Source organism: Aptenodytes patagonicus, chromosome 22 (genome assembly GCF_965638725.1).
Source record: "Aptenodytes patagonicus chromosome 22, bAptPat1.pri.cur, whole genome shotgun sequence".
Lineage (NCBI taxonomy): Eukaryota > Metazoa > Chordata > Aves > Sphenisciformes > Spheniscidae > Aptenodytes > Aptenodytes patagonicus.
Genome location: NC_134970.1, coordinates 1,980,742 through 2,006,271, shown reverse-complemented (window position 1 = coordinate 2,006,271; position 25,530 = coordinate 1,980,742). Strand labels below are relative to the sequence as shown.

The window sequence follows — 25,530 nt, the reverse complement described above, 5'->3', positions numbered from 1 at the left end:
AAAAGCAAACAGTGCATTAGTCAGCCAAATGTTAACTCAGAGCTGCAAGGCTGCAGGCTGCGAACACTCCCAGCCGCTCGGGAAGGTAAGTGCTCCCAGCTGGAGGCACAGCGATGTTTATTTGAAAGACCTTGTTTCACCACGGTGTCTCTTCCTCACCCTTTTTTCTTTACTTTGAGCAGCTCAAGGGACAGGCTCTTGTTCTTTCCGACTGATGGGGATCTCAGGGTTGGCATCCTCTCCAAGCAGCAAATGCAAATCACTCTCTAAGTTAGTGGCAATGACCAACTTAACAGGCCCCACTGCTTTTAATGAGCTGATGAGGGGGAGGAAGGGGCCGAGGCAAGACGAACAATTACCACCTACCGTCACCGCAGCGCTCTGTGCTGCCTGACTTGCGCACTTTACAGGATGCTCAGGCTGGTTTGCGTAAGGCCTGCAGGCAGGTTTATGAGATTAAAGCCCAGCACACAATAAATAATTTAGCAGTTTACCACAAAAAAAAATTCCCGCACTGTATAATAGCTAGGCTATATGATGTGTACATTCATTTTAAATGCACATCACTTTCATCTACATGTATCTTGATGCAAAGACATGTAACCGAGTGAGAAGGAACATCCGGGAAAGGTGACAGGGTCCCCGGCTGAGGCGCAGGCAGGGGATGATGGGACAAATGCTGCCGAAGCCACTTACTAATTATTCCAGGCCTGCCCGTGCTGCTGCCTGCACTCTCCTGTTTGCATGCGTGTGTCAGAGGCATCTTAAACCCTCGCTGAGCCCATTATTCCTCCACCATCCTCCCCTGGTCCCAGCAGGCTGCCCAGTATGGACTGGCAGTGGCTAGTGGCAGCTGCCCTCGGCTCAGCACTGACCGGGAGCGCGGTGCGAAGCCCCGTGCAAACCCCACGGGACCGACAGCTTTTGGTCACGCACCGGGCAGCTTTGGCCCAGCCAGCCATCGTCCCCTCTTTCGGGGGGATTGCATGGCGTTTGCGGTGCGGCAGCACCTCAAGGCTGACAGCAGGCCCTGGAGCACAAGGCTGGGAAAAGGTTTATAATGTTATAGACAGGGAATGGATGCACAGGGAAACCTGCCCGTAAGGGAGAACTGCCTGACAGATGGGAATCACTGCCACATCTCCTTGGTCCCAGGCCAGACCTTTCTGTGACCAGACCGCAGATCCCTCTCAGTGTCCTCAGGGCTCACCGAGCCGCAGGTGGGATATGGCCATGTACAGGGGTGTAAATCACAAGGTGCAAATTCAAGTTATAGAGCAGAAAATTGCAAGCTTGAGTAACATTCAATGTCAGCTCAATAAAACCGGTGGCTAACATGAGAAGAATCCAAGCATCCTTACCACCCACACAGTACCACCACATTTCTCTCCCCCAGCCACTAGATGTGGCTCCCTCCCCGCCTGATTAGCATCATCTGAGATTTGATACACACCTCATGAATGGCCATAATCTTCCAGCCTACAGTTAAGGTGACAGCAGGGGAAAAAAAACCCACAACCAAAACCTAAACGCATGGAAAGACTGAATGCATCAGACCCTCGGACAGCGTGCAGGCAGGACAGGGTGGCTGGGAGAGAAGAGCCAGGAGTTGCTACCACTGCTGGTAATAAGCAGCAGTCATGTTTAGACTTCGTATTTTGTTGCTCTTTTCGTCCAAGTCTCAGCCAGGAAAGCCTATGGCCTCACCACGGACCTTGGGGAACTTCTCCGGTGCAAAATTCCCCTGGGCTCTGCACTCCCCAGGCCCTGGGAGCTCCCTACCGTGGGCGGGGGTTTATCTCCCTCCTTTATTGCTCAGGCTGGGCTGCCTGCAAAGAGCTCCCTGAAGGCCTCAGAAATGTAGGCATCTGCCTGTCCATGCATCTCGGCAGAAATGAAAAGAGGGTAATAAAAGGCAGGGGGAGGTGGGGAGACTATGCATCATAACAGGCGTAATGGACTAATGCTAACATAGAGACTGGCCGCATCCAATCCACGCCTGTCTGACACGTCCATAAATATCAGGCAGACGTTCAAGTGATGGATTTGCCTTTGCAAACCATGCAGTATTTTACAGCCCTGCTAATGCTGTCGTTGCCCTGGCCAGCAGCAAAAAGCAACTGTAACAACAATGGGTAGTAAACTTGATCGTGGGATTGAGGAAATATTAAAGGCAGCATCAGTCAGATGCACAAGGGAAAGCCTAACAAACAGCAAGTCCCATCGCAAGCCATGGTGGTACTGCTTTTGCATGGCATTTCACTCCCCGATTTTCCCCAAATCCCAACCCTTTTGCAGCAGCACGGGGGCCATGCCAGCACGCAGAATTCTTCCTGCGGATTCCCCTGTCTCTCCCAGCACATTTGTGTTTTCCACATTCATTTTTTGCCTCAAGGACGCATTTAGAGAAGCAACATAGCATGGTCTTCTCACAGTATTTCTTGCCACCCAGGGATTTAAGATCTTACAAATGGACCAAAACTCATGTTATTTTGACCTCTGAGGATTTTAAAAGACTGCAGAAAAAAATATATATAGTAAAGAAAGCATGAACTTCTTGACTCATAAATAGAAAGGCAGGAGTCTAACACCACCCTCCCCCAAAAAAACAACAACATCCAGAACACAGCAACTTCTTCAGATTCACACTCAGAGGAAAGCGGGGGACAGTCAGAAAAACTAACATGAATTCACAAAATAGTTTGGTATTTCCTGATATTTTTTCACCAAGATTACTTCAAGAAGAAATGCATTACTGAACTAGACGAAAATGTATCTCTGCTTCTAGCATGAAACGGAGGAGGAATAACTTCTGCCTCACTTCAAGCTCATTAAGGAGAGAATACCTCTTCTTATAAAAGGTGTGGGGATTAATTATCTTCTAAATATGTTAAAGAAAAAACCCATATGTGCACAAGGGGGAAAAACAGCCTTTTTGGTAACTATTTCCTGATAGTTACTTTGGTAACTAGCCCCAAAGTACACGGACTGATGCACCTCAAAACTCCTTTTACCCTCACTGCTCCTTTTACCTTCGGTGTGCTGCTCCGAGCTTTATTCCTGCCTGCATAAAAACCCAAGAGAACTGGGAAAGATGAGACATGAGACATTTTTCTGGTTTAAGGCTGCGTGCACCTAAGGGAGGCACCAAGAGAGACTTCATGTCAGACCTCCCAGGACCTTGCCAAGTGCTGAGGGCGGTGCAGGAGCAGGAGGTAGGTGCTGCAGGGAAAGCCCAGCAGCGCGTGGAGCCACAGTGTCCTCCTGCTCCTTTCCCAAAAGCAGAAAACCTCCTGTGGGCATCACCAGCAGAACTCATCCTATATTGTGATGTTTAAGACAATCACTAAGAGCGTTTGACAGGGAGCGCCAGGACCAAATCCCAGAGATGAATCTACACAAAGAGCTCTTCAAGAGAAACCCCTTTCAGCACGTGGAGCCCCTTGCCTTCGGGGTGCTGGTTGCTGCCGGTGGAGCTGGTAAGATCTCTGAGGCAGGCTGTTTTTCATGCATAATGCTGTCCAGCCACTTGCAGTCTTTACTAGCTCCACTTTGTTTGGAAACGAATAAAATGTAATTGTTGCACTCAAAAATTTCAAGCTGATTTTTCAAGGTGCCTGAACCTGAGTAAGAACCAGAGTCATCGCCATCTTGTGCGCCAAGAAACAGATTAAAGCAGACTCTGAGCCCACCTGGCTCGATTTCACATAGCATTTCCTAAACACCTGCCCCTTAGCTCTCCAGCAGCTATGAAAATACACCCCAATTTCTCTTTTTTTATTTTACTTGCTCTGCCAGGCAACAGATAACAGAACTAGATAAGTAATGTTGGGAGAAGAGGAGGCCAATTTCATGCCTTTAAGAGATGGTAGGGACATTCCTGAACCGCTCAAAAACAGTCTAGAGGGACTTGGCAGCTCTGCCCCTTCTCCAGCCCTGAAACATGCGCATTAGTGCTCTCCTTTGGCTTCGATCACTTTTCATCTTTCCTTGCACAAATTCCAATTAATAAATAAGACTCCAACTTCTGGCTACTAACAATAACAAGTGTAAGGGACCATCAGTCATTTTGGGGACACATTTCGGGGATCACAGTTTGACAGCACCCTTTTTACACAGATGGAAGCAAAGGGGAATTACTGTCTGAGGCTTGAAAATCCTTGTTTAGGGAGAAAAAGAATCCCAGCTTCTCCAACCACACCAGAGCAAGCCACCAGCAATACAGGACCAAATAAACACCTCCTTATTTCACGTCCTAAGGCAAGAAACAGGGACTTTCAATTAAACAACTTCTTCAGTCAAGCAAGAATCATCTGCCATCTTACACCTCTGCAGGGACACAGAGGTCTGTGCTCCGAGGATGATGGATTGATCACTGAGTCAGCAAAGCACCCGACCTTACAACCTATAGCTAAAACTAGGCATCTCCTTTGGAAGGAGATCTGCAAACAGATGATTTTCATCTGTTCAATAACAGCCTGATGTCCTCTTGGCTTCTCTACACACTGATGCAACTGACTTTTTCCTAAAGTGCTATGGAATGTGTGCGGGGGCGATAATTAAGGATAAATTAAAAGGATGAGATAACCATCCATAGAACGAAGTCAGATAAGGACAGGTTCAGACATATATTTCATTGTGAAAGACCTATTTTATTCCCACTAATGGAACAAATTAAATCAGCCAAGCTGAATAAAACTATCACATACCAAGATGTAACAACACACTTAAAGTTCGCCTTTCCCCAACTGCATAATCCAATCAGTTATCACTGTCCCTTGCAAAAGTAGAGGTTCGCCTTCGTTGAAAGCAAGGGCAGACATTACACACCATGCATTCAGGCATTCAACAGGTAAACATGAATGAGTTTCCAATCATGAAAACTAGTTACAGCGCTACGTATTTTTCTGTAGCACTTCTCCAGACAGTTCCCAAGCAGCTCTTCATGGGTGACCTTGCGTGCCAGAATTGATTCAAGCCATGTACAGCGCAGCTGCCGTTGGGACAGCATGTTACAGGAGTTCAGAACAATGCCTGTTGCCCATTTATCCAGGAGGATGGGGTGGGAATTGAGATGCACACACTGTCCTTCACCTCAGGGCATCTGAAATAACCAAACCTGGGTTCTTGCCTGTAGCACCAAAGTTTACACTGAAGACACACAATGCAGAGCACTTTCAGTTTCCTTTGTAGAAGCAACCCCTGGATGCAGAGCCCAGCCATCAGACCTAGCCCAGATAGCTCTAATACACCAGCACCGAGAAGCATGCCCCACACCTCCGAGCATCTTCAAGCACGCAGATCAAAGCCTTATCGCCACCGGAGCAACTCAGTGCTGGGTGAAAACCTGGTACATCATCACTGTGACTGGTTTTCCCTGGGAGCCATCGCATGTGCCATCCAGGAGCGTACCCAGCTCATGTGAACGGAGGCAAGGGATGGCGAGGCTGCAGCCTCCCACTGCAGGAACAGCATTTTTCCTACAGCAGGCATAAACAGCATGATGGTAAAATAATACATAGACAGTGCACTGTCAGACATAGAAGAGACATTTATTTATTCTTGATCACAAACAATGTCCTCCATTGACAAGCTGAATGAAGGGCACTTCACTGATTTATTAGATCTAATAAGAAACACACCTCTTGGGATGAAATACAAGATTGATTTTTAGTGGTGAGCCATGCTGCTATCCCAGCCACTGTGCTCAGCCTGATGAGATTGAAACAGGGCATGCACAGGGACAGAGAGAGTTGAAACAGCATTGGGTGGGAAAAATAAATGGAAAGATTTGCACGAGGAAGAGGAGCCGAAATGGAAACACAGCTTGCGATAGCAGCCCTTTAAACTGAGGGCTACTCTTTTCTTCCTGCAATCCTTCTCTCCCACTAAGTCTATCTATCTTAAGAGAAGAACAGCAAACTACTAGGAAGTTTAAGGGCAACTCCAGTGCTGTTCTTGGGAAACCTCCGAGTCAGACTCTTCCCATGCATCTGCCTTTCAGAGGAGCCCCTCTAAATATAGCAAGTGTAATTTTCACATCAGTCTCAGCATCTAACAGGCAAGCCACATTAGCTGAGTTCTGTGGATGCCGTTTTCCATCAGGAAAAAGACAACTAGCACAGCAGTGCTTAGCTTGAGGCCCTATTAATAGCAGCCCTAATTATATGGCTGCAAATTTAATTCATAGCAATGGTTAGTGTCAAAATCAAAGGCATCACACATCAATATTGATGGAATTGTATGAAGCCCATAAACAGAACAAGCAAGCCAACACATCTCCCTGGAGCAGTTAGTTGCTGTTAACTGTTGCATTAATGTCTCTTCTAATTTTGCTCGATGAAAATTGTTTTATTGCAGGAATCCACAATTCTGAATGATTACGTCTCTAACATGATCCCCTTCCTCCTTGCTCCCCCAGCCACGAAGCTGAGACACTTTGGAAAGACAGCTAGACCACCAAGCTGCAGGGAGAACTGCATCCCACGTACCTGTGCTTTATCCGAAAGGTCACGGCATCATCAGCACATTTGCTTTTCACCCACTTAGGGAAAACTGCTGAGGAACAGTAGTTCTCAAAAAGAGCGATCTGCCAGGGAGCAGATGGGGGGCATCGCGGGGGTGCAGCCATTTCGTACAGTACATGCACCGAGCACACCACGAGTCCCCCCAGATGAGGCATGCCCCACGTACAGACGGATTGCAATGAGAGGCAGCGGGCTGGTCGAGTCAGTGCTATGCAAGAAAATTCCTCCTCCAGCACTGAGTTTTAATGGAGATTAGGTCCATAGATTCATCCTTCCCCCCCTTCAGTAGTAACCAGGGACAGACGATGCACTCACGTGTGTCACCAGCTGTGCGAGGAGCAGCTGACCGGCCCAGGACAGCCACAGCAGGTACAAGCCCTCAACCCTGAACTCAAACCCTGACCCCAGCAAATGCTCTGGTTCCCCGCAGGAAAGATGCCAAGTTCATTGTCAACTGACTTATCTGATATTATTGACTTATTTGTCAGCAGCTCTGGCACCAACACCCCTCCGGCGCAGCACGGCTATGCCGAACACACAGCCGGGCTGAGCAGACTCCGTGGGCGACCTTGTCCAGGCTGCCCGCACCGACCAGACCCCTCAGGGCTCCAAAACCCGCAAAGCAAGCGGCAAGCTCAGCCTGGGAAAGCTGCCAGCCTCGCCACGGGGCCCTGTGCTGCTCCTGAGCAGACAGAAAACTTCTCTTCTTCCTTTACACGTCAGCCAGTGCCAGCTGCTGAAAGGAGCAAAAAGGGACTTCAAATGTATCCAGGAAACAGAGAAGGGGGCAGAGCTAGCAAACACGGGGCTGTACCGAAGAGCGCAGGCAGGGATGCCTGGGCAGGCAGGGGCGTGGGGACCTTCAGCATTCAGCTCCTTCAGAAGAGAGAGGCTGAAGCAGCAGCAGCAGCCGCCGCTCTCCTAGGGAATGTCGCACGAGGCAGCTAGGTGAATAGCTAATGGGAAGAAGGACATCAGTGAGATAACACAGCATTTTCAGTAATGAATTCTCACCGGGGAAGCACAGACAAATTTGAAAGATTTCAGAACTGGCTCCCTGACTTCTTTCCTCCAGCTACACAAAAGTGTCTTCTTTGAAATCCCAGACTGAGCCAGCAGCTTGTTTCCAAAGTAAATCAACGGCTGTGGGAAAGGGAATAGGTGTGACATAGCTTTCAGACATTAATTGTGTAGGTAGATATGCAAGGTGGCGAGCTGGAGGAGACAAGACGTCTATCTGTAAATCTCTGGCACTTACAGAGGTGCGTACATTTTTACCATCCTCATTTCACATATGGGGAAAAGAGATATGGAAACAGTCCTGAGCATCCTGAGCACTCAATGACTTCAAGACATGTCTGGTCTTGGAACACGCACAGAAACTGGAGACAACCTGTTAACTTCCCACTGGGTCTGCAATGCCTGCTCTGCAGTGGGTCTCCCAAAAGCCCCACAGTTCAATGAAAAGCTGCTTCCTACGCTTCATGTGACCTCTCTTAGGCCACGTAAAAGACAATCCCACATGTCAAATGAGAAAAGATTTACTAAAGTTGTGGACAGGACTGCAAGGTAGAGAAGAACAACATTCCCAGCCCCACGCAGCAGAGGACGGGACAGTGATTGCTCTAGCTAATGATAACGGGAGGCACAGGTCTCATCAGCTGCAGACAACTCTGATATGTGTTAAATCAGGGCGCTTGGCAGATACCACGAGAGGCTGACTGCAGTGAACGCCTGGAATGAATTTGCTCGAGAGATAAACCAATTTTCTCAGTGCCTAGTTACCACTGGCTCAAACACAGGTAAAACATGAAGGATTCCCGCAGCCCGCCTTCCCCATCTCCCCCAGTCCTGCCCAGCTGCCTGCCTTCTGGACAGAGCGAAGTGAATGGGCATGAATAGATCAACTTCACATCAAAAAGGTAGGTGTTCAATGTAGAATAGCACAAGGAATTAAGCTGTGCTGGAGAGACTGCTTCTTCTGTAATCCTACATAATTCATGGGACGCGACAGTGAATACCTAGTGTGCAGGCACAAGCTGTTTGCTTTAACTGCCTCTAAATGAGGCACCTCCCCTATCCCCCCCAAAACACTGCGAACAGCAAGTACCAGGCTGCATGGCTGGCTTGAAGCTTGACAGCATATGCATTTGCAATATGCTGAGGGCGCCTCTTCCATCCATTTAGCTAGAAAAATCCCGGCGCTCCTGTGTGCCACGGCGCTCCTGTGTGCCACGGCGGGTGGGGTGGGCAGGGAGGAGAGGGGCTCTGCTTACAAGCCCACTCTCCCCCCATGTTCAAAATTGCCCCATTGACACTTGAAAGGCACCAGGGAGGCACCTAATTTACTACTACTCAGCACTTGTAAAGTGCTGAATGAATATTAATGAACTGATGTAATTAAAATGATGCAGACATTCAAGTGTAGTATCTGCCTGTCCTTGTATCTTCCTGGATAGATGAGGGAGAAATTCCCTGCTGCTTAAGAACACAAAAAATTAACAGCCTCCTGTTGATTACATTTGTTAACTCTTTCCCTGGTATGAAGAAGCAGGATCTGCATTTAGCGGGTTCACCTAACGCTATCATTTATATTTTAGGTTAATTTGAAGGATCTCAGCTTTCCAGGGCAGAATCTCTAAGGCTGATTTTGCTGGAGCTGGATCAGACTTCTGCAGACACTGATGAGCTGGCTTCCAGTTGCAGCTCCAACTCTAAAGACCAACAGCGGGGGAGGGTGTGGGGGGGTGTGGGGGGTGTCCCCTCTACTTACACACCCCAAGGCCATTTCCACACTCATTTTAAATATGGAACTCCTGAGAGAGGACTAGTGAGGACCACACTCAACAGACGTATGACTGGGCCTGACCAGCCTTTGCATACTACTTGCTGAAGAGCGGTTCAGAAGACACAGAGGGGGGAAATCCCAGTTCGACTTCAAAATCCTAAAACCCACCGGAGCCCCTCCACCCTCTGCATTGGGGGAGGAAACCAGCGGGACCATCTCTTTGCCCTGGGCAACTAGCCCCAGCCTTTGTGATGCAGAGGGTGAGGAATGTTATCCTCCAGGACTGATCAATCATCCAACTGTCAGAGGGAAGAGCAGGAGGTAAAAGGCTGAGAGAAGCAGTAGAACTCTGCCCTGAGGCTTGGCTTCCAAAAGCAACCAAGTTAACCCATTCCTATCTCTCCATGACCAAACATCCTGCCACCATCAGCAATTTCGCCATCACCAAAAGCTTTCTAACTCGCGGTCTTCTACACAAGTTGCAGAAGGATTGCTGGAAAAACTCAAAACTATTGCAAGATTTCCATCAGTGTGTCAAAAAGGAGGAAAGATCTGAGACCTTGGATACAGCTTGCTGAGGTTGACTCAAACTCAGAAATTGCAAGCCAGCTCCTCGCTTGTCTCTAATCAAACTGGCCCATTATTGCCCTGATAATTTCTGCATCAGCCCCACAACACACACACACGCCATAGTTTACTGAATGATAAAATGCAAAAGAACCCAGACAAACAACAGGGTAACACTGTTATATACAGGCAGGTGGCGCACGCAAGAGCTGGCACCTTGCCGAGAGCTGTATTACCCTGCTGCTGAAGGAAGTCGCTGGCTGGAAGCACAGGAAGGTGCCCTCAGCCCATGCAAGGGGATGCTCTGGAGCTGTAATGCCACAGAGCAATGGGAACTGTGTAGCTTTGTCTGGTCCCTCTTCCAGGACCAGGCTGCAGCAGTTTCCACTGCACCTTTCCCAAGGCTTGGCACTTCTCTGCTTCAAAATAAACCTCAGCAACACCACTCTGCACTGACGGTGCTGATGGATGAACTTTGTCTCACCAATGCAAGGCTCTCTGTGACCCAAACCCTGTGATTTTTGCTCTTGACTGGCTCCCAGTTTCATGCTGGGAAATATCCGTAGGACACAGCAGCAGCTACACGTATCAGAGACTCCTGAGAGAGATGAGAAATGGATCCTGGCCCTCCGAAGCCACGGAAGTAAGCTTACCTTCTTCAGCTTGCCAGTCTTAGTCCCCACAAACACCACGCTGTAGCTGTTGTAGACGTAGGAAGCAACAGAAGTCATCCGGTCCCGGCTCGAGGTGAAGAGCGTCACTCCGTCCACCGGCGTCGAGCCTCCCAGGGGCTGGTTGATGTCAAGGCCGCAGAAATTGTCATCAATGGGGACTGGCTGGAAAGACAAGGTTTTGGGCAGCTGTGAGTGAAACGCATAGCACAGGGCAGCCCCACACACCCGGGCTCATGTGGAGGGGAGCCAGCGGTGCTGACAGCAGGGTGGGAGCCACCGCTACACAACCCCCTGCCCAGGGACCCTGCCAGCTTCAGCCACCTTCTGCAATGGCTTGTTCCCTTCACTGCCTGAGGCCAAGACACTCTGCAGCTGCTCCAAAATGTGTTTCGACAGGGCTGAGGAGGAACCCTAAGTCCAATAGACACTTCCACTTGTTTTCTAAATCTACTAGGTTTCTTGTGGGTTTAGCCCTGCTGCATGGCCATGCAGGAATTCTCTCCTTCAGTCATTTCACCTCCTCTCGACCCAATTTCCAGAGGTGCCGAGTAGTATAAGCAGAAAGGTGCTCAGCATCCCCACATCAGCAAAGGCTTCCCTTGAAGACCATACAAGCCCTGTTGCTGACAGCTTGCAGCGGTGCTGGCACTGCCACGCATGGTGTTGGACAGGCTCGAGTCAGTCACCAGCCAGAGGACAGCCGGACACAGCTGATCCCAGGCCATGAGAGAAGAGAGGACGCTGCTGCTGTTCACTCCTGTTGTGAGCAGCCACCTCCGTTTGGCACAAACAGCCCAGCTCCAGGGCAGAGTTAAACTTTCCCCATGTGAACATGGGGCTGGTGGAAAGGACGAGCCTGGCTGCCCTGGAAAGGTGGGTGATCACCCAGGGAACAGGCTCTGGCAACATAAAACACCCGAGTGTTAAGTGGGAAGACGCACTCTTGTTCCTTCCGCTGCCCAGCTGTGCACACTCCCACAAACCACCTCTCTGTGCCTGTTTCTTTTCTACAACACAGGGAATATGGATACTGGCTTCTCCCTGGAACACCACTCGCCACGAGTAAAGGAAAATCATTCTGCCAACAGCTAAGTGTTATTAAGCCATATCAGCTGAGATTGCTGGAGTGAATTCCTACATGGCATAGGCAGTGGGGTGGTGACACGGGTGGCCACTCACCATCACACTGACTGCAATCCACTTTTTTTCCACTAGGGACATTAACTACCAAACACTCAGGCCCATCTAGTTGCAACCGCGATGGGATGACTCTCCCCTGTGCAAGCCAGCGCTCAAGCTTCTCTTCACCTTCCTTCTTTCATTTCATTTAACCCACGTTTCTCTCTTTCCAGCAGCCAAACTTAATATGCTTGGCAAAAGAAGGCCCCAGGGATTCCCAAGTCAGCCCAGGAACAATCTGCATGTGAATCAAGATTAAAGAAATCAGCTGAATAAAAATACAAACGGCGGTTGCATCTTTTGTATTTATCTTGTTAGTTTGCTGATACCACCCTCCTGCTCAGGGAAGGGCGAGAGACTTCTTCCAGCTTCCAGAGCCCCAGGTTGGGAACAGCAAACACTCCCAGCAAGTTGCACACCTTTATTCATCTGCCTTAATGCTATCCCTTCCTTTCATTTTCATCACTGTCTGATAACAACAGGGATTAAAGAGGAAAAGGACTACTATGTCTGCTCAGTGTTCAGGGAAACTGAGGCACAGAAAGATTGATCCCTTTCTGCAAGCTCGTGTGCCATAGGGCCAGGCACTGATACCGGTTCTCGAGGGCTACCACGGCCAACAGCTGGAGCATCCTTACCGCTTTAGTACACTGGACGTCTTTCCCCAGCAACCAGTTGAGCTCCAGGTTGCCTTCCCCCTGGTAGCAGGACTGCAGGCGGTCCTTGATCTGAGCGTTGATGGTGCGAATGGGGAAGATGCAGAGCGCAGAGTCGTCGGGTGGCTGATGGTACTGCTTCTGTCCCTTGGAGAAAATGGCAAAGAGGACATCCTCCTGGGCCGTGATATTGAGGGACTGGGCCAGCACATCTCCTGGCTTGGAGAGGTACGCTGCTTGCAGGAGGCGGTACTCCGTGTCCCCCTTGACGCAGCCAAAGGGCAGAGAGACATAGGAGTGGAATTTGGGGTCGTCTTTGCAGAGACGGACGATGCGAGACGTATAAAAGAGATCGCTGGCAGAGTTGATGGAGACACCCTCTGGGGTCTCTGGCTGGACAGTCAAAAAATAGACAAAGTTGCCGCTGGCAAAACCATAGATGTAGAAGATGTCAAAGTGCGAAACAAGGGCCAAGGTATCTGAGGGGATTTTGATGAGGGATGAGACAAAGTCACTGTGGAGCTCATAATCCAACATTGCTGACGACTCTGGGTCCCGGGGAAGTTTGCGGCTGGAGAGGGTGGGGAAATAATCCTGCTTCCCATCCACCGCTGTGCCAATGAAGAGCTTCCCATCTTCACCGTCTGAGCGCACGATCACACCATACATTGTGCCCGTCTTGTTGACGCTGGAGAGGTAGTGCTCCTTTTTGTGCGAGGGCTCTACCAAGATGAAGAGGTCATCGAGGCGCAGCAGCTTGCAGACCCCCTGGTAGAGGCTGCCACAAGCCAGCAGCCGGTTCTCAGAGTAGTCAATGATCAGCAGCTTGTTGACATTGTTGGTAAGGGTGAGGATCTCGCTGCATGGCTGGACGATGAGGGGTGGGTAGCAGGATTTATTGTCCTCCTCAGGACCAGTTTTATGAGCCACCAAAATGGTCAGGTTACCCGAAAGCTTGTAAACCCTGTTGATAGCTCCAACGTAGACTGCTCCAGTGCCTTGGTGGACAGTCAGGTGGTTGAACGTCCAGTCCCGGTTCTCAGAGTGGAAAGTGCTGAACAAGGCATTGCTGGACACATTTCGGGAGAGCGATGCCAAGAAGAGACAGAGCAAAGCCACCGACCAGCCATCGGAGTCCGGTACCCGAGGCCAGTTCTTCCTCTGATCCATCCTGGGAAAGGCAAACTTCGTGTTCCCCGTGCGTGTCCCGTGCCCCAGCAATGTCCCTCACATGGTTCTGCAGAAAGAAAAGAAACACACAGAGCAAAGGATTAGATCCAGTGTGCCCTTCAGATAAAATTCAAAGGAGGCTTTCTAATTACACAGTCCTTGAGATAAAGTGAGGATGTCTCTAAGCCCAACAAGAATTAAGCAGGTCTCCTAACTTATTGCTAAACAGTTCAGGCTTGATGTTTTGCCACTTGGTTCAGCCTCTGCGTGTTAATTTGTTATGTGGTTTAGCTGTTTATAATGTACTCTGCTCAGGCATGGGAGGGGGTAATCAGCTTCAGCCCAAGACAAAGCCCGCAGCCCACACACCCAACCATCAATCTGCAATCTTGGCTGAAAGGATGCCTCCTGCAGGGTATGTTGTTGGAAGCAACAGAGGAAATAAGAGGTGTTTTCTACCTTTAAATCCTCTATGATTTAATTTGGAAACGTGAGGAAGAAGTCTCATGCGGGCAAGTTCATTGAGCACATACACACCAAAGCCACCAAAGCATCTCCCCTCCACCCCTCCCCAGAGCCAGACGTACATCTGCAGGTGCTTTTCAGGCAGAAACTTCTCACTGCCTTCACAAGGTACTTTACTGCTAAAAATCAGCTGCCACCAGGGTGGGGGCATATGGTTAGATCAGCAACCAAACACTGCCAGCAGCACCACGTACAGGGGAAAGACTACCAATCTCCTTGGACAAATTTCCTGCTCTAACAAAACTTCCAGGTGATGATTAAAACCTACACAAAGCGACAGCTTGGACACTGGGTCCAGAAGACCCGATGCCAACCAAATTGTCCATACGCCCTTCCCGATAGCTCTATGGATAACAATCAGAAGTAGAGTCTCCTTCTACTGACGTGTTTTCACCCATATGGACAAGGTGAGGTAAGACTCGAGCTGGAGACCTCTGGTCAAAATCTATGTGGAAATGAGGCACGGAAGACAGACAGGTTTGGTGGTTGTTTGTTTCGGTTTTGTGGGTGCTCCCAAAGCACCTAGACCTCATTCAGGCCCAAGGGATGGCTGGAGCCCCGCTGATCCCCATCCCCATCCTCCCAGCTCATGGCTGTCAGGCTGAATTAGGAATCACCAGGCTGGAATTTCCTTAGGAAACAGGCGCTTGCCTCAGAGAGGCTCCAGCTGTGTGAGGCATGTTTACATCCGAGCTTTCCATCCACCCTTCCGGACAGCAAGCACACACATGCAGACACAGTAGCTGTTGAAGAGGACCCTTATAACCCTCTGCCTGCTCCACCTCATCACCTAGCACACCTCTGCTAAGATGGCAGACTCCCCTAGCAAAAATATGAACATTGAAGACAATCCAAATTCATGTATTTCCATGTCTGTGTCATCTAACGGGGGGTCTGGCTTGGACCATCCCCACGCAGGAGGTATCAGCTCAGTTCCCAGCTCAGCCCCAGACTTCTAGCACCACCTCAGGCTCCCACAAAGCAACTGGAAGCAATGCCAGCCGAGCACCCTGCAAGGCAGCAAGGACCCAGCTCAGCGGGGCTGCTTGGCCAGCAAAACAACACTCTGAGGTGGGCACCATGTAAAGGCCCTGAGAGCATCCCCACACCGGGGCTCCGTACCTCCCTTGTCACCACAGACATACCTGAAGGTCACTGGATTGCGTCTCATCCTTGTTATCATCTCCAGACCTGACCATGACTTGTGTTCCTGGCTTGACCTCAGCCTTGCTCATCACCACAGATGTGTCTGACCACCTGGACTCAGAAAACCATCACAAAGTTCTCCTTTATCCCAAATTACCCATTCCTTACGCGCTCCAGGCTGGACAATCAAAGGAACCATTTCAGCCTGCCTTGGGGAGAGATGTTCTCCACCACCTCACAGCACCACAGGGTTACAGCAGCTCTGGGAAGAGGCTGAGGACAAGCCACCTGCCCTCTCTGCACTGAGGTTCCATCACCGCCCTCCACGGCTGTGCAAGCCCCAAGCACACGTGCCGGGGAGAAATTTGCACTCTCTGCAGATTTGACTCTTCTCCCCTGCCCTGTGTGCAAATGCAGGAGGCTGTTCCCTAGCGCAGCCCATGCTCAGCTGTCCTCACCTGCGGGCAGCCACCGATTTGATTGATGCTGATCTCCGTTTTGGTATTTAAAATAATTCACACTGCTGAAAACCTACACAGCTCATAAGCGAGTGTCACCGAATGGCCACTCTTTAGGCTTGTTAACGCCGGGAGCCAGAGACGGGTGTTTCTGAAAGGTGACAAAGGAGCTCTGTCCCTGGGCTGCACGTCTCTGTGTCACTGACAAGACAGGAGAAAGAGAGCGGTAATGGGTTTCTCATTCTGCTCAGGGATACATTTCCCCGACTGCTTGCTTCTTATTTCCAGTCTCTTAATTTCCACCTTACGCTGAAGCAGTTTCTCTCTCTCCCAGCTAAGACGCAGACCCTGCTGCATTCTTATTATTGTTTGGATGATTGTGGCAGAAAGGAGCCGCCCACGCTGCGGACCCGAAAGTACCACAAAAGCACTGGGGTGACCTCCCCAGCTCTTCTCATTAAATTTCCAAGTGAACATCCCAAAACCGTTCTCTGAATCGAGAATCTTTCAAAAGGGCACAAATAAAACCGAGGATCTGCTCAGAGGAAAGCTCTCCATGCCACCCACCCACAAGCTGCTGGTGACCCGCGGTGGGCACCACCAACCTGATCACGGGCACTGGGATCTCAGAGCAGCTTTGCTCTTGGATAACACGGCAGTGCAGCCCCAGACACCGAGAAGTCTGTGTGTGTCACTGGCAGGGAGATGCCAGCCGGCAGCACGGTGCCTTCTAGGTAAACACACAGGGAACCCTGTGCCGTGGAAGAGCTCAAGAGGAGCCCAGGAAAGCTGGCACGAGAGCTGCAGATACGGGAGTCCCGCAGAGCGGCCAAGTCAGCGGCAGAGCACCTCCAGATCAACGCATGAGAAACCTCGAGCGCCGCGGTGCCCCAAGCAAGTGCAAGGGGCTGAATAGACATGGCAACCCAACTCCCCTCGCCTTGGGGAGGGCACAGAGGTGGTGGCTGCAGCACCAAAGGCACAGAGAAAGCAGGCTTTGCCCTGGGCAGCACAAATGGGCTTTCCTCCAAGACCAAAGCATCCCTCACTAGCAGGAGCCCAAAAATAAAGCCTACCTCAGTTTCTCATTCCCTGAGAGGAGATGCTTCTGGAGCAGAGGGCTCTGGTTCAAGGGAAGTCCAGTAAGTGAAAGAGGTTCTGCAGAGAATGGGGAGGCTCTGCTGTAAAGCTCAGCACACAGTTTTCCTGCTCGGCAGCTTTCCAATTTTTAAAAAGTTGTTCCATTGCAAAGTGAGAAAAGAACAGTGCAAGCTAGAAATTAATAAATTTAAATAATTAAATTTTATATACATATATACATATGGGACAACAGAAGCTCTTCACTTGGACCACAGCAGTGTTACATCTTTTCCAGCAACATTTTCATTCGGAGACAGCACAAAAGCCAGAGCCAGTCTGGAGCTGTTGCGCAGCAGAGCGGTTAGCTGAAGCCTAACTTCTATGCAGTGCCTTACAGTGAAGGTTTTGCAGAGTATTTGTGAACAGTCACTGCCAAAGGCAAGAGAGATCATCCAGGAAGAAGAATCTGCGCTTTCAAACATTATTTGAAGATGACAGAGCATGGCTGTGAACTGACATCCTACCCGAACGAGCCAGGGAACCACGATCCATCGCCAGCTCCATGTCAGCCCCTGCGGAAGCAGCTCCTGCCGGCTCCCCACCACCCCAGGGCCGGGGTGGGCAGGCGGGGGGGCAACATGTGGGTGCAGGACACGGATTAAGCAGTGTTCAGTGATACAGATATCAAACATCAACAGAAACCCATTGCATGCCCTACGGAGGAGTTTGGGGATGGCTGAGTACAGCTGGGGAGTTAAACACCAGGGAAACAGGCGAGTGGGCAATTTTAACTCTGATCCTTAATACTATTTGACCATTAATTTTCCCTCTTTTTTTGGAAGCGAGTTTAAAATATGGCTTTAAAAGCAATCTGAAGCTATTAGTAACGCAAGGTGAAAGAGAGAGTAAATTCAGGGACACAATATAAACCCAAGCAGCTGAAAGGCCTCAATTAGGCTGAAAGGAGTTATCTGGTATTTAAATAATTATTAGATTGAAGGAATAATCACAGGTCTGAGCCGATTTTTTTCCCCCCACTGTCATCCTAATGGAGACTATAATATTATTATTCAAATGCCCATGATTCTCATTGAGGGGGGAAGAAAAAAGGGCTCATTTAATCTCCATGCGACAGGGCTTCAGGAGGCCCGATTAGTCACTTCTCTTATTTCAGCTGTCACTCACTCACAGGCACCACAGTTTGTCATTAGTGGTATTTTATGCACATGAAAAAAAAAAAGAGCAAAAAAGGAAAATTAAAGCAAAACCAAAAAGAGAATTTCCTGTGGAAAATGACGGATCAAAGGACCAATTTTGATGTCACCAGAGCGGCAGCTGCGCTTGTTTCGTGGTGCCGGTATCTTTTCTTTTTGGGTAGGGTTGGTCTCGTGAACAGTGATTTATACGCAGCCCCACGCCAGCACTGCTGAGCCCTCACCGGCCGCCTCTTCTCCGTCGGGTCCTGCACGCCTGGGACACGCCATCCCCTCCGGAGGAGGCAGCTCCTACAAGCCCCTGCACCTCCGAGACACAGCAAACGCATCTGCACTGACCCCAGCATCCTCACCTCCGCCCTCCCGGCCCCAGCTCTCAGAATCCGAGTGCCGCGTGCTCTTCCCAGGCTATCCCTGCATCGCTCCCGGCCCGGAGACCACAGGGGTCCCCAAGCACCCCACAAAGGGGGAGCAGAGCAGGCAATAAAAGCCACTATGTTTTTTCTCCTAAGGCCACGTGGTTTTGGAGAGTTGCCTCACAGAACGAAGCCTCCTGAGAAATGACTGAGCTTGCAGGGAGGGGGACAGTGGGCCTGTGATTGCCTTCTAAGCTGGAGGTGAATTCTGCCCTTTTTGCTTTTTATAGTCAAATAAGATTCATTGCTGCGAGGCCGGGAGCAGGGAGACCGGCTGGCTCATGCTGCTGACCTCCCCTGCAGGTCACCGGGCTGTCAGAAATCCCCCAGAATTATCGAAAGGGTCACCAAAAGGGCAGGCTACACTATATAAACTAAAATACAAGAACAAACCATTTGGAACAACCTCACCCTTGCACCAGCCTGACCCTTTCTCTTTGCATTGGCTCCATATCGTATCTGCCAACTGGAATGAGGGAAAGAAGCCGAGAGCTTGGCCGTTTCTTCATAGCAAGTGAGAACACGCATGCCGGGTCTGCATCCCTCCTGGAGCCCATCGGGAATTTTTCTATGAAACATTTCCAACCATTAAAGCTGCCGTAGTGATTTATCCCCTTTGAAGAAGAGATATTCAGGACACATTTGTCAGCTACAGAGGAAGACCTTACAATAATTAATAGGGTTTTGTTTTGTTTTAATTAGACAAATGCTCTGAGCCAAACCTTTTGATCTAAGCATCTCTGAGCTCTGGGACCTTTCCAGCCCGGATCGGAGGTCCGGGTCTCAGTCCTGCCTCCTCAGCAGCCAGAGGAGCCCCACGCTGCTGAATCCCACCCCCTTACCCAGCAGAAACCTGCATACCTGCTCACTCAAGTCCCTTCCCTGCTCTCAGCGTCTTCACCTCTTTCTCCAGCAAGAGAAGCCTTGGCACGTTCGAGCCCCGAGCAGAGGATTTTCCCAGCCATCCCAGAGCAGGGCTGTTGGGAGCTTCAGTGCCCATCGCACACCGCAGCAGCCGTGCCGAGGAAGCCCGAGGTGCAGCAATGGGGCATTTTAAAGCCAGGTAGGGTGTAACAGCCAGCTCAATCATTTGCTTCAAAGTTCGACACCAACTGAAGTTACTGGCAGCTTGATGTGAAGTAATTACAGTTTTGTAATGCAGAGCAATAAGGAGGACTCCTAGTGCCTTTTTTTTTTTCTTAATAAGAATATTTTGACTCTAACAACAATCAGAGCAAATTGTAAATCACCAGCAAGGTGCCTGGCAGCGGGTCTGAGGTTTCTGCAGAGGTTACTGAACCACAGGGACAACGAATACCAAGCCTTTCCTAAAGCACAACCTGCAACACTGAACCCTTTGGGTATCAGGCTGAAAACCACCTTTATGCCTCACCCGTCTGCTTCGCTGCCCCTCGGCAGCGCCTGTCCCCGGCTCTGCAGGGCTGTGCTGGCAGCCGCAGGCAGGAACCGCGGCCAGGAGCTGCGTCCCCACTTCCCCGGAGCTGCTTATTCACGGGGATGGTATTTGACAGGCTCGTCAGCTTTCTGAGAAAGAGTTAAGAGTGCAAAACACAGTATTGTGATTATTGCTTCCTCCAGCCCTGGGACAAGGAAGAGGAGGGGAAGAACGAAACCCAGCCATGAAAAGGCATTTCCCTGATAACAAACACTATTGCATGAATTATGCACAAAATTTGTTCATATTGTCCAGACTTCAGATATTGTTTATACAATGCATACCGGATAAGCCACCTCTCCCCCCCCATCTCCCTCTTGAGCACACACATCCCAACAGGTCTGGGGTAAAGAGAAACACAAAATCCCAGGGAGAGACCCGCTGTAAGCCTCATCTTCGCAACTGCATTTTGGAGAGCACGGTGCAGCACCCTGACCAGTGGTCTGACATTGCTCCTGGCTTTGTCCCAGACTCGCTGAATAGACCTGGACAAGTCATGTTACTCTTTGCCTCAGTTGTTCCACCTGTGAAATGGGGATAATGCTCTCATACATGAGGCACTCAGACGTTCAATCGATGGAAGATTCAAAAGAGAATTACCAGGTATAAACTGCTGTAGTAGAGTATGTGTAAGGGACTGGTTTAACGCTTCTTGGTGCGCCTCTGTTCATAAACTCTTTGAGCAGAGATCGTTCAACAGAGCAGGGCTATACTCCCCTGACAGTGGTGACAAGCAAACGTGGGCACAGCTACCTCTGACCCCCAAGGATGCTGAAACATCCCTGCGACACAGCAAGGAGGCATTTCTTTAACACTGACAAAATCATCACCGTCTCCAAGGGAGCACTGGCTCCTCTGGCAAATCTAAAGCAGGACTGCAGCTGTGGCTCTGGCATGGCTTACACCCAGCTGTGCACTGCAGCTGGAGACATTTAACCCACCAATCCCAAAAGACATCCAGAAAAATTCACAGTCAACCTAGGACACCTAGGTGGCAGAAATTAGACACCTTTTTCTTTCCCTGTACTGATACTTGACACCTGCTATCTGAGAAACCCCAGCTGGCAGCTATTGAGCTTCGAGTACACTGCTGTGAAATAGCTTATAAATTACCTTGCATCAAGAGAGGTGCTAGGAAAAGAGGACTTTATTCACCATGCAGTCCCTGAGGACAGACCCAAGGCTGGTGACAACACCACGCGCTGGAGCACAGAGCAGAACAGACCTTTATTTTCCTTCGTTACCTTGAAGTATGACACAAAGGGAAAATTTAACACTTCTTAAGTTTCATAGCTGGTTTATTCAAGTTTTGGGAAGCCTCAGTTTCATCCAAAGCTGTGTAAACAGGTCAATGGCTTTGGATAACATTAAATCATACAAATTTGTGGCCAGAAAGTTGTGATTCTCTAATCCAGTCTCCTGCTGCAAGTACCAGCTATAATCATAATTCAAGAGATGTCTCTCTAAACCATCCTTAAGTACCTCCAGAAACAGAGTCCACAACCCCTCCAGGCAATCTAGGTCAGTATATCTCTTAGAAAGTGCTTTTTCTAGTTTCTTACCCAAGTCCTGATGGACTGAGGTTTATCCACCCCTCCTCACTGGTGCACCTGAACGTCGTTTGATTATTCATGGACTTTATTCCCAACAAAACAGAATTTAATGCATGGTGACCTTAGGTGCAAGCAGATTAAACGATTAAATGATTTGCCCAAGGCTAGTCAAAAGGTCCCAGTGGCAAAGCTAGGAGTTTTATCTCCTGAGCCTCAGCCCAGCACTCTCTCCCCAGGTGACATCCAGCTGCAGTTTATTACAAGAGAATATTACAGTGCAGCACGAGGGAAGATCACAGAGCGGCCACCGAACTGAAGGAGAAAAATAAGCAGCAGCTTCTCCTGGCCTCACTCCAAGTGCACCACAGGCAAGTGAAGAACCCCAGCTTCAAATTAAATGGGTCCCCAGCCACTCCATTAAACAGAAATCCTGAAACAGAAATCCTTTGGCTTTGCCAGCACTGTACAGCGAGTGGTGTTCGTTATCCCCAACACTCCCTACGGCAGCCAGATGTATTTAACACAGTAGCCACAGTGCTGTTACCTAAGTAAACCAGGAAATTGTACATTTGTTAAAATTAGGTTCCGAGATGCTGAATCCCCAACTGTGCAGCTATAGATTTCACTCAGCCAGCAGCACTGAAATTAAGACCACGCCACTGCCTGTGCGCACATTCAGGCACGTTTCCCCGTTCGAGAGGTGTTTACTGGTTGTGATGCTCCATGCCGCTCCAGAGCAGGATTATCTTTTCAGGTTATGAGCAATAACCACCAAGTCAAACCTACATCATGCTGTCCATCACTGCGCCTTCCCCCATCGCACCGGGAGGGTAGGGGTGGTACGGAGGTACGGTACGGTACCAAGCCGGGGCAGGAGCTGTCAGGATGGGAAGTGCAGAAACACGCAAAGGGAGAGGTTCATCCCTGCTGCGTGACCAGCACCATGGGCTCGCTGCTTCGCTACAGGTTTCAGTTGCCGGTCACAATGCTGGCGTTCCTACCGCAGAAGTGGAAGAAATTATCATCCAGGTACCACTGTGGGATCACAAGGATTTGGAAAGGCAGAACACAACTGCAAAAGCCCTTAAATTAACAACAGAACTGAAGCAGACAGGTTGATGCAGGAGAGCACCACACAGCACTGAAGAACCCTTCAGGGACCATTAACCAGCCCTCGTCAGGCCTGTCTTAGTGGAAGTATGTGCTATGAACAGCAATCAACAGCAGCTTTATCAACGACTCGAAGGAAGTGCCTTTACCTCTCAAAGCCTCTTTACACAGGGTTGCCTGCCCTTTTAAGTGCATCACTGGGGTGCTTGATGCAGTTTTTGAAAGTGTTTTGAGGTGCCTGAATCCTGGGAAACGTAAAGCATCTTCATTCCCTGCCCAGTCTGCTTCACCGAGCATGACAAGCAGTGACCATCACAGAGCTCGCAGCCACGGGGACAGCAGCTGGTTGCTGGCAGGATCCCAGGGGGTCTTGTGCCTCAGTGCCCGGGGGGCTCCCAGTGCTGGCAGCCGGGTGCCCCCAGCCTCGCACTGAGCTCCAGCCAAGGACCCCAAAGCCTGGAGACATCTCAGCTCCATCCCACCATCAACTGAACGTCATCTCCTCTCCTACAGCAATTGGACATCAATGTCTACCCAAGAAAATGGCTTCTTCCCACTCATCTGCTCCATGCTCCTCTGCCCTGCTTTTCAATTTCAGAGCTCTGGCAGATCACTGATTAATTCAAGCCTGTTTAATAACCCTTCTGTTTAGATGAAACAAGCTGTCTTGTTTTCTTTATTTTTAACACTAACTCTTGTTTCTTTGCTAAGGATTTTTCTGTCATTTAAAAACTTCTCTCTCCCCCAACCAAGCTGATAATAGGATGGAAAAAGCATCTGCTTATGTCCACATCTGACATCAGCCAGAAGTTATAGCACGTGGCTAAAGAGGGACTGGACGCCTCAAAGGGTGAAAGGTCCTAAAATCCTGAGCTTGTCTTGCAAAATCATTAACATCTCTCCACTTGCTGTGGCAAATCCCTGTACAGCTCAGACCAGAGTGCAAACACCAGGGACCGTGGGGCCAGGTCCAGACAACATGGGCAAGAGGAGAGGAGATATGGGAGCCAGAGCACCCAAACTCCTCACGCGGCTGATCTGCAGGGAGGGTCACTGCGCTTCTCCACCCTGTTGCGGGTGGGAAACATGCCTTGGAAAACCCGAAAGCTGTTACACTGCTGCAAGCTCTGCCCCACACTGTGCCCCCAGCGCAGCAATCGATTGGCAATGGTCAGGCAGGCGCGGAGCCCGGCAGCTGCTCCCACCACCACAGACTGGCCTTGCAGCAGTGCCGCAGCCCTCTCCCCTCTGCCGGCCCCCAGCTTCACTCACCATCACCTGCTCTCCCATGGTGTCCTCATGCCAGAGGGGTTTCGAGGCATCGGCTGGTTTGCAGTGTGACCGCTGCCCAGCAGAGCCTCCTCCCTCCCCACCCGCTGCCCTGTCCCGGCTGCAACCCCCAAGTGCTGTGCACAAAGAATAACAGACACACAAGGACCTGACTCCCGATGGGAATGAGTTGGAGCCTCTCAGCTGTCTCCTGCCTCTTTGAATTTCAAAGCTGCACTTGTCTGTAGAGCAACTGAGTCATTTCCTTCCTATATCCAGCCTATCGGACTGGATCCAGCAGTGCCCGGAAAACAATAAATCCTTCAAGGACTTGTAAGGCCATATTTCACAGGAATGCAGCAAGCCTGCCTGCTTGGAGAGCTCCTCGCACACCCTTTAATTCAACACTCCTCTGTGGAAGCTGTCTCGCCCTGGCACTGGTCCCACCCAAGCACAGCAGCGGTCCCCATCCCTGCCACTCCCCCCCTCCCGGGGCAGCACTGGGGCACTGCGGATGCCCAAGCATGGACCAGCACCCAGGGTCCACGTGGAGTGACACCACCTCATCACCCCTGAGCAGATGCATCACCGAGGGGCTGATGGATTAAGGACTGATAATGAAATTTCCTTGATTCCATAAAACATAAAGAGGATCTAGAAGGGAGAGAAGCTACAGCTGAATTTGTTGCAGGACTTCACCAATACTTTGGCAGACCGAAGGAAGGCTGAAGCAGCAAACAAGTTTGCTCTAGAAAATACAGCAGAGCAAAGCAACACGTGGGAACCAGCACAGGTTGTAGGAATACTTTCAGGTGTTCAATTTTGTAAGTGTCTCCTTTACAACCACAAATTGGTTTTCCAGATCCACAATACATTTGTATCAAATTCATCAGGATTGTTGGGGACAAAACCAAGGCAAACCTCAATGATTTGAGCAATATACGGCCTAAGAGCTGCAGAACTTCCACTGAAACAACAGGGTTGAGAAGCTTGGTCAAAAAGAAACTCTCTCTACACCCAAATTTGAGTTTCCGTGCAGCTCTGAGGAAAATTGGTGCATTTTCCAGGATCAAATCAGTGCTGCGTCCATTGTCTTTTTAGAGGCCCAAAGCAAAGCCCAACTGATTTACATTAAGATTCATAACACTGTTAACCAAATGATCCCACACACATCAGAAAAACGAAATGACAAAGAAATTAATATTATATCCTTTTCAGTAACAAGACGGCTAAAGCAGATAATCCGGCAAAGTGTTGTGTTTATAATGGAAATTTGCAGAGAATGTAACAGGAATTGTCAGGGATGAACAAATGAGTCAATATTTTGCTTTTTCTCAAGTTAAAATTCACACTGTTTGTAGGAAAAACACTTTTTTTTGAATCTCGGGAGGAGAAGGAAATTAAGCCAAAATTGTTTGGTTTTCAATAGATCTTTGCAGCTCATGTTAAGGACGGTGTGAGAGCAGGCACTGGTGGGGAAGGCGAGCTGCCCAAAGCCCTGTGCTGGCAGGACTCACACCCAGGGAGACCGTACCTTTACTCAAAAGAAAACTAGATCTCATATCAAGAACAGGATTGACATACAGCTCATTTTGTACAAGTCTACAAGGAAGCGAATGGTTAAAAAAACCATATTGCTGAATTCACACTCAGAAGTGAAAAACTCCATCTGCAAAGTCATTTCAATCCCACCCAACTTGTCACCCCTGAGGTGAAGCCTCCCAGTGACCCAATACCCTGGG

At 49.6% G+C, this 25,530-nt stretch overlaps 1 protein-coding gene across 2 annotated transcripts in view; it reads right to left on the bottom strand.

Moving 5' to 3' along the window:
- PLXNA2 (plexin A2) overlaps positions 1 to 25,530 on the bottom strand; it is a 210,290-nt gene that overhangs the window by 143,041 nt on the left and 41,719 nt on the right. For both annotated transcript variants that reach the window (XM_076358294.1, XM_076358293.1), the window contains exons 2-3: positions 12,374 to 13,628; positions 10,536 to 10,718 (exon numbers count right to left, since the gene is read on the bottom strand). In XM_076358294.1, coding sequence (XP_076214409.1) covers positions 10,536 to 10,718; positions 12,374 to 13,561 — 1,371 coding nt within the window. In that variant the 5' untranslated portion in view covers positions 13,562 to 13,628. The remainder of the gene's footprint in view (positions 1 to 10,535; positions 10,719 to 12,373; positions 13,629 to 25,530) is intronic.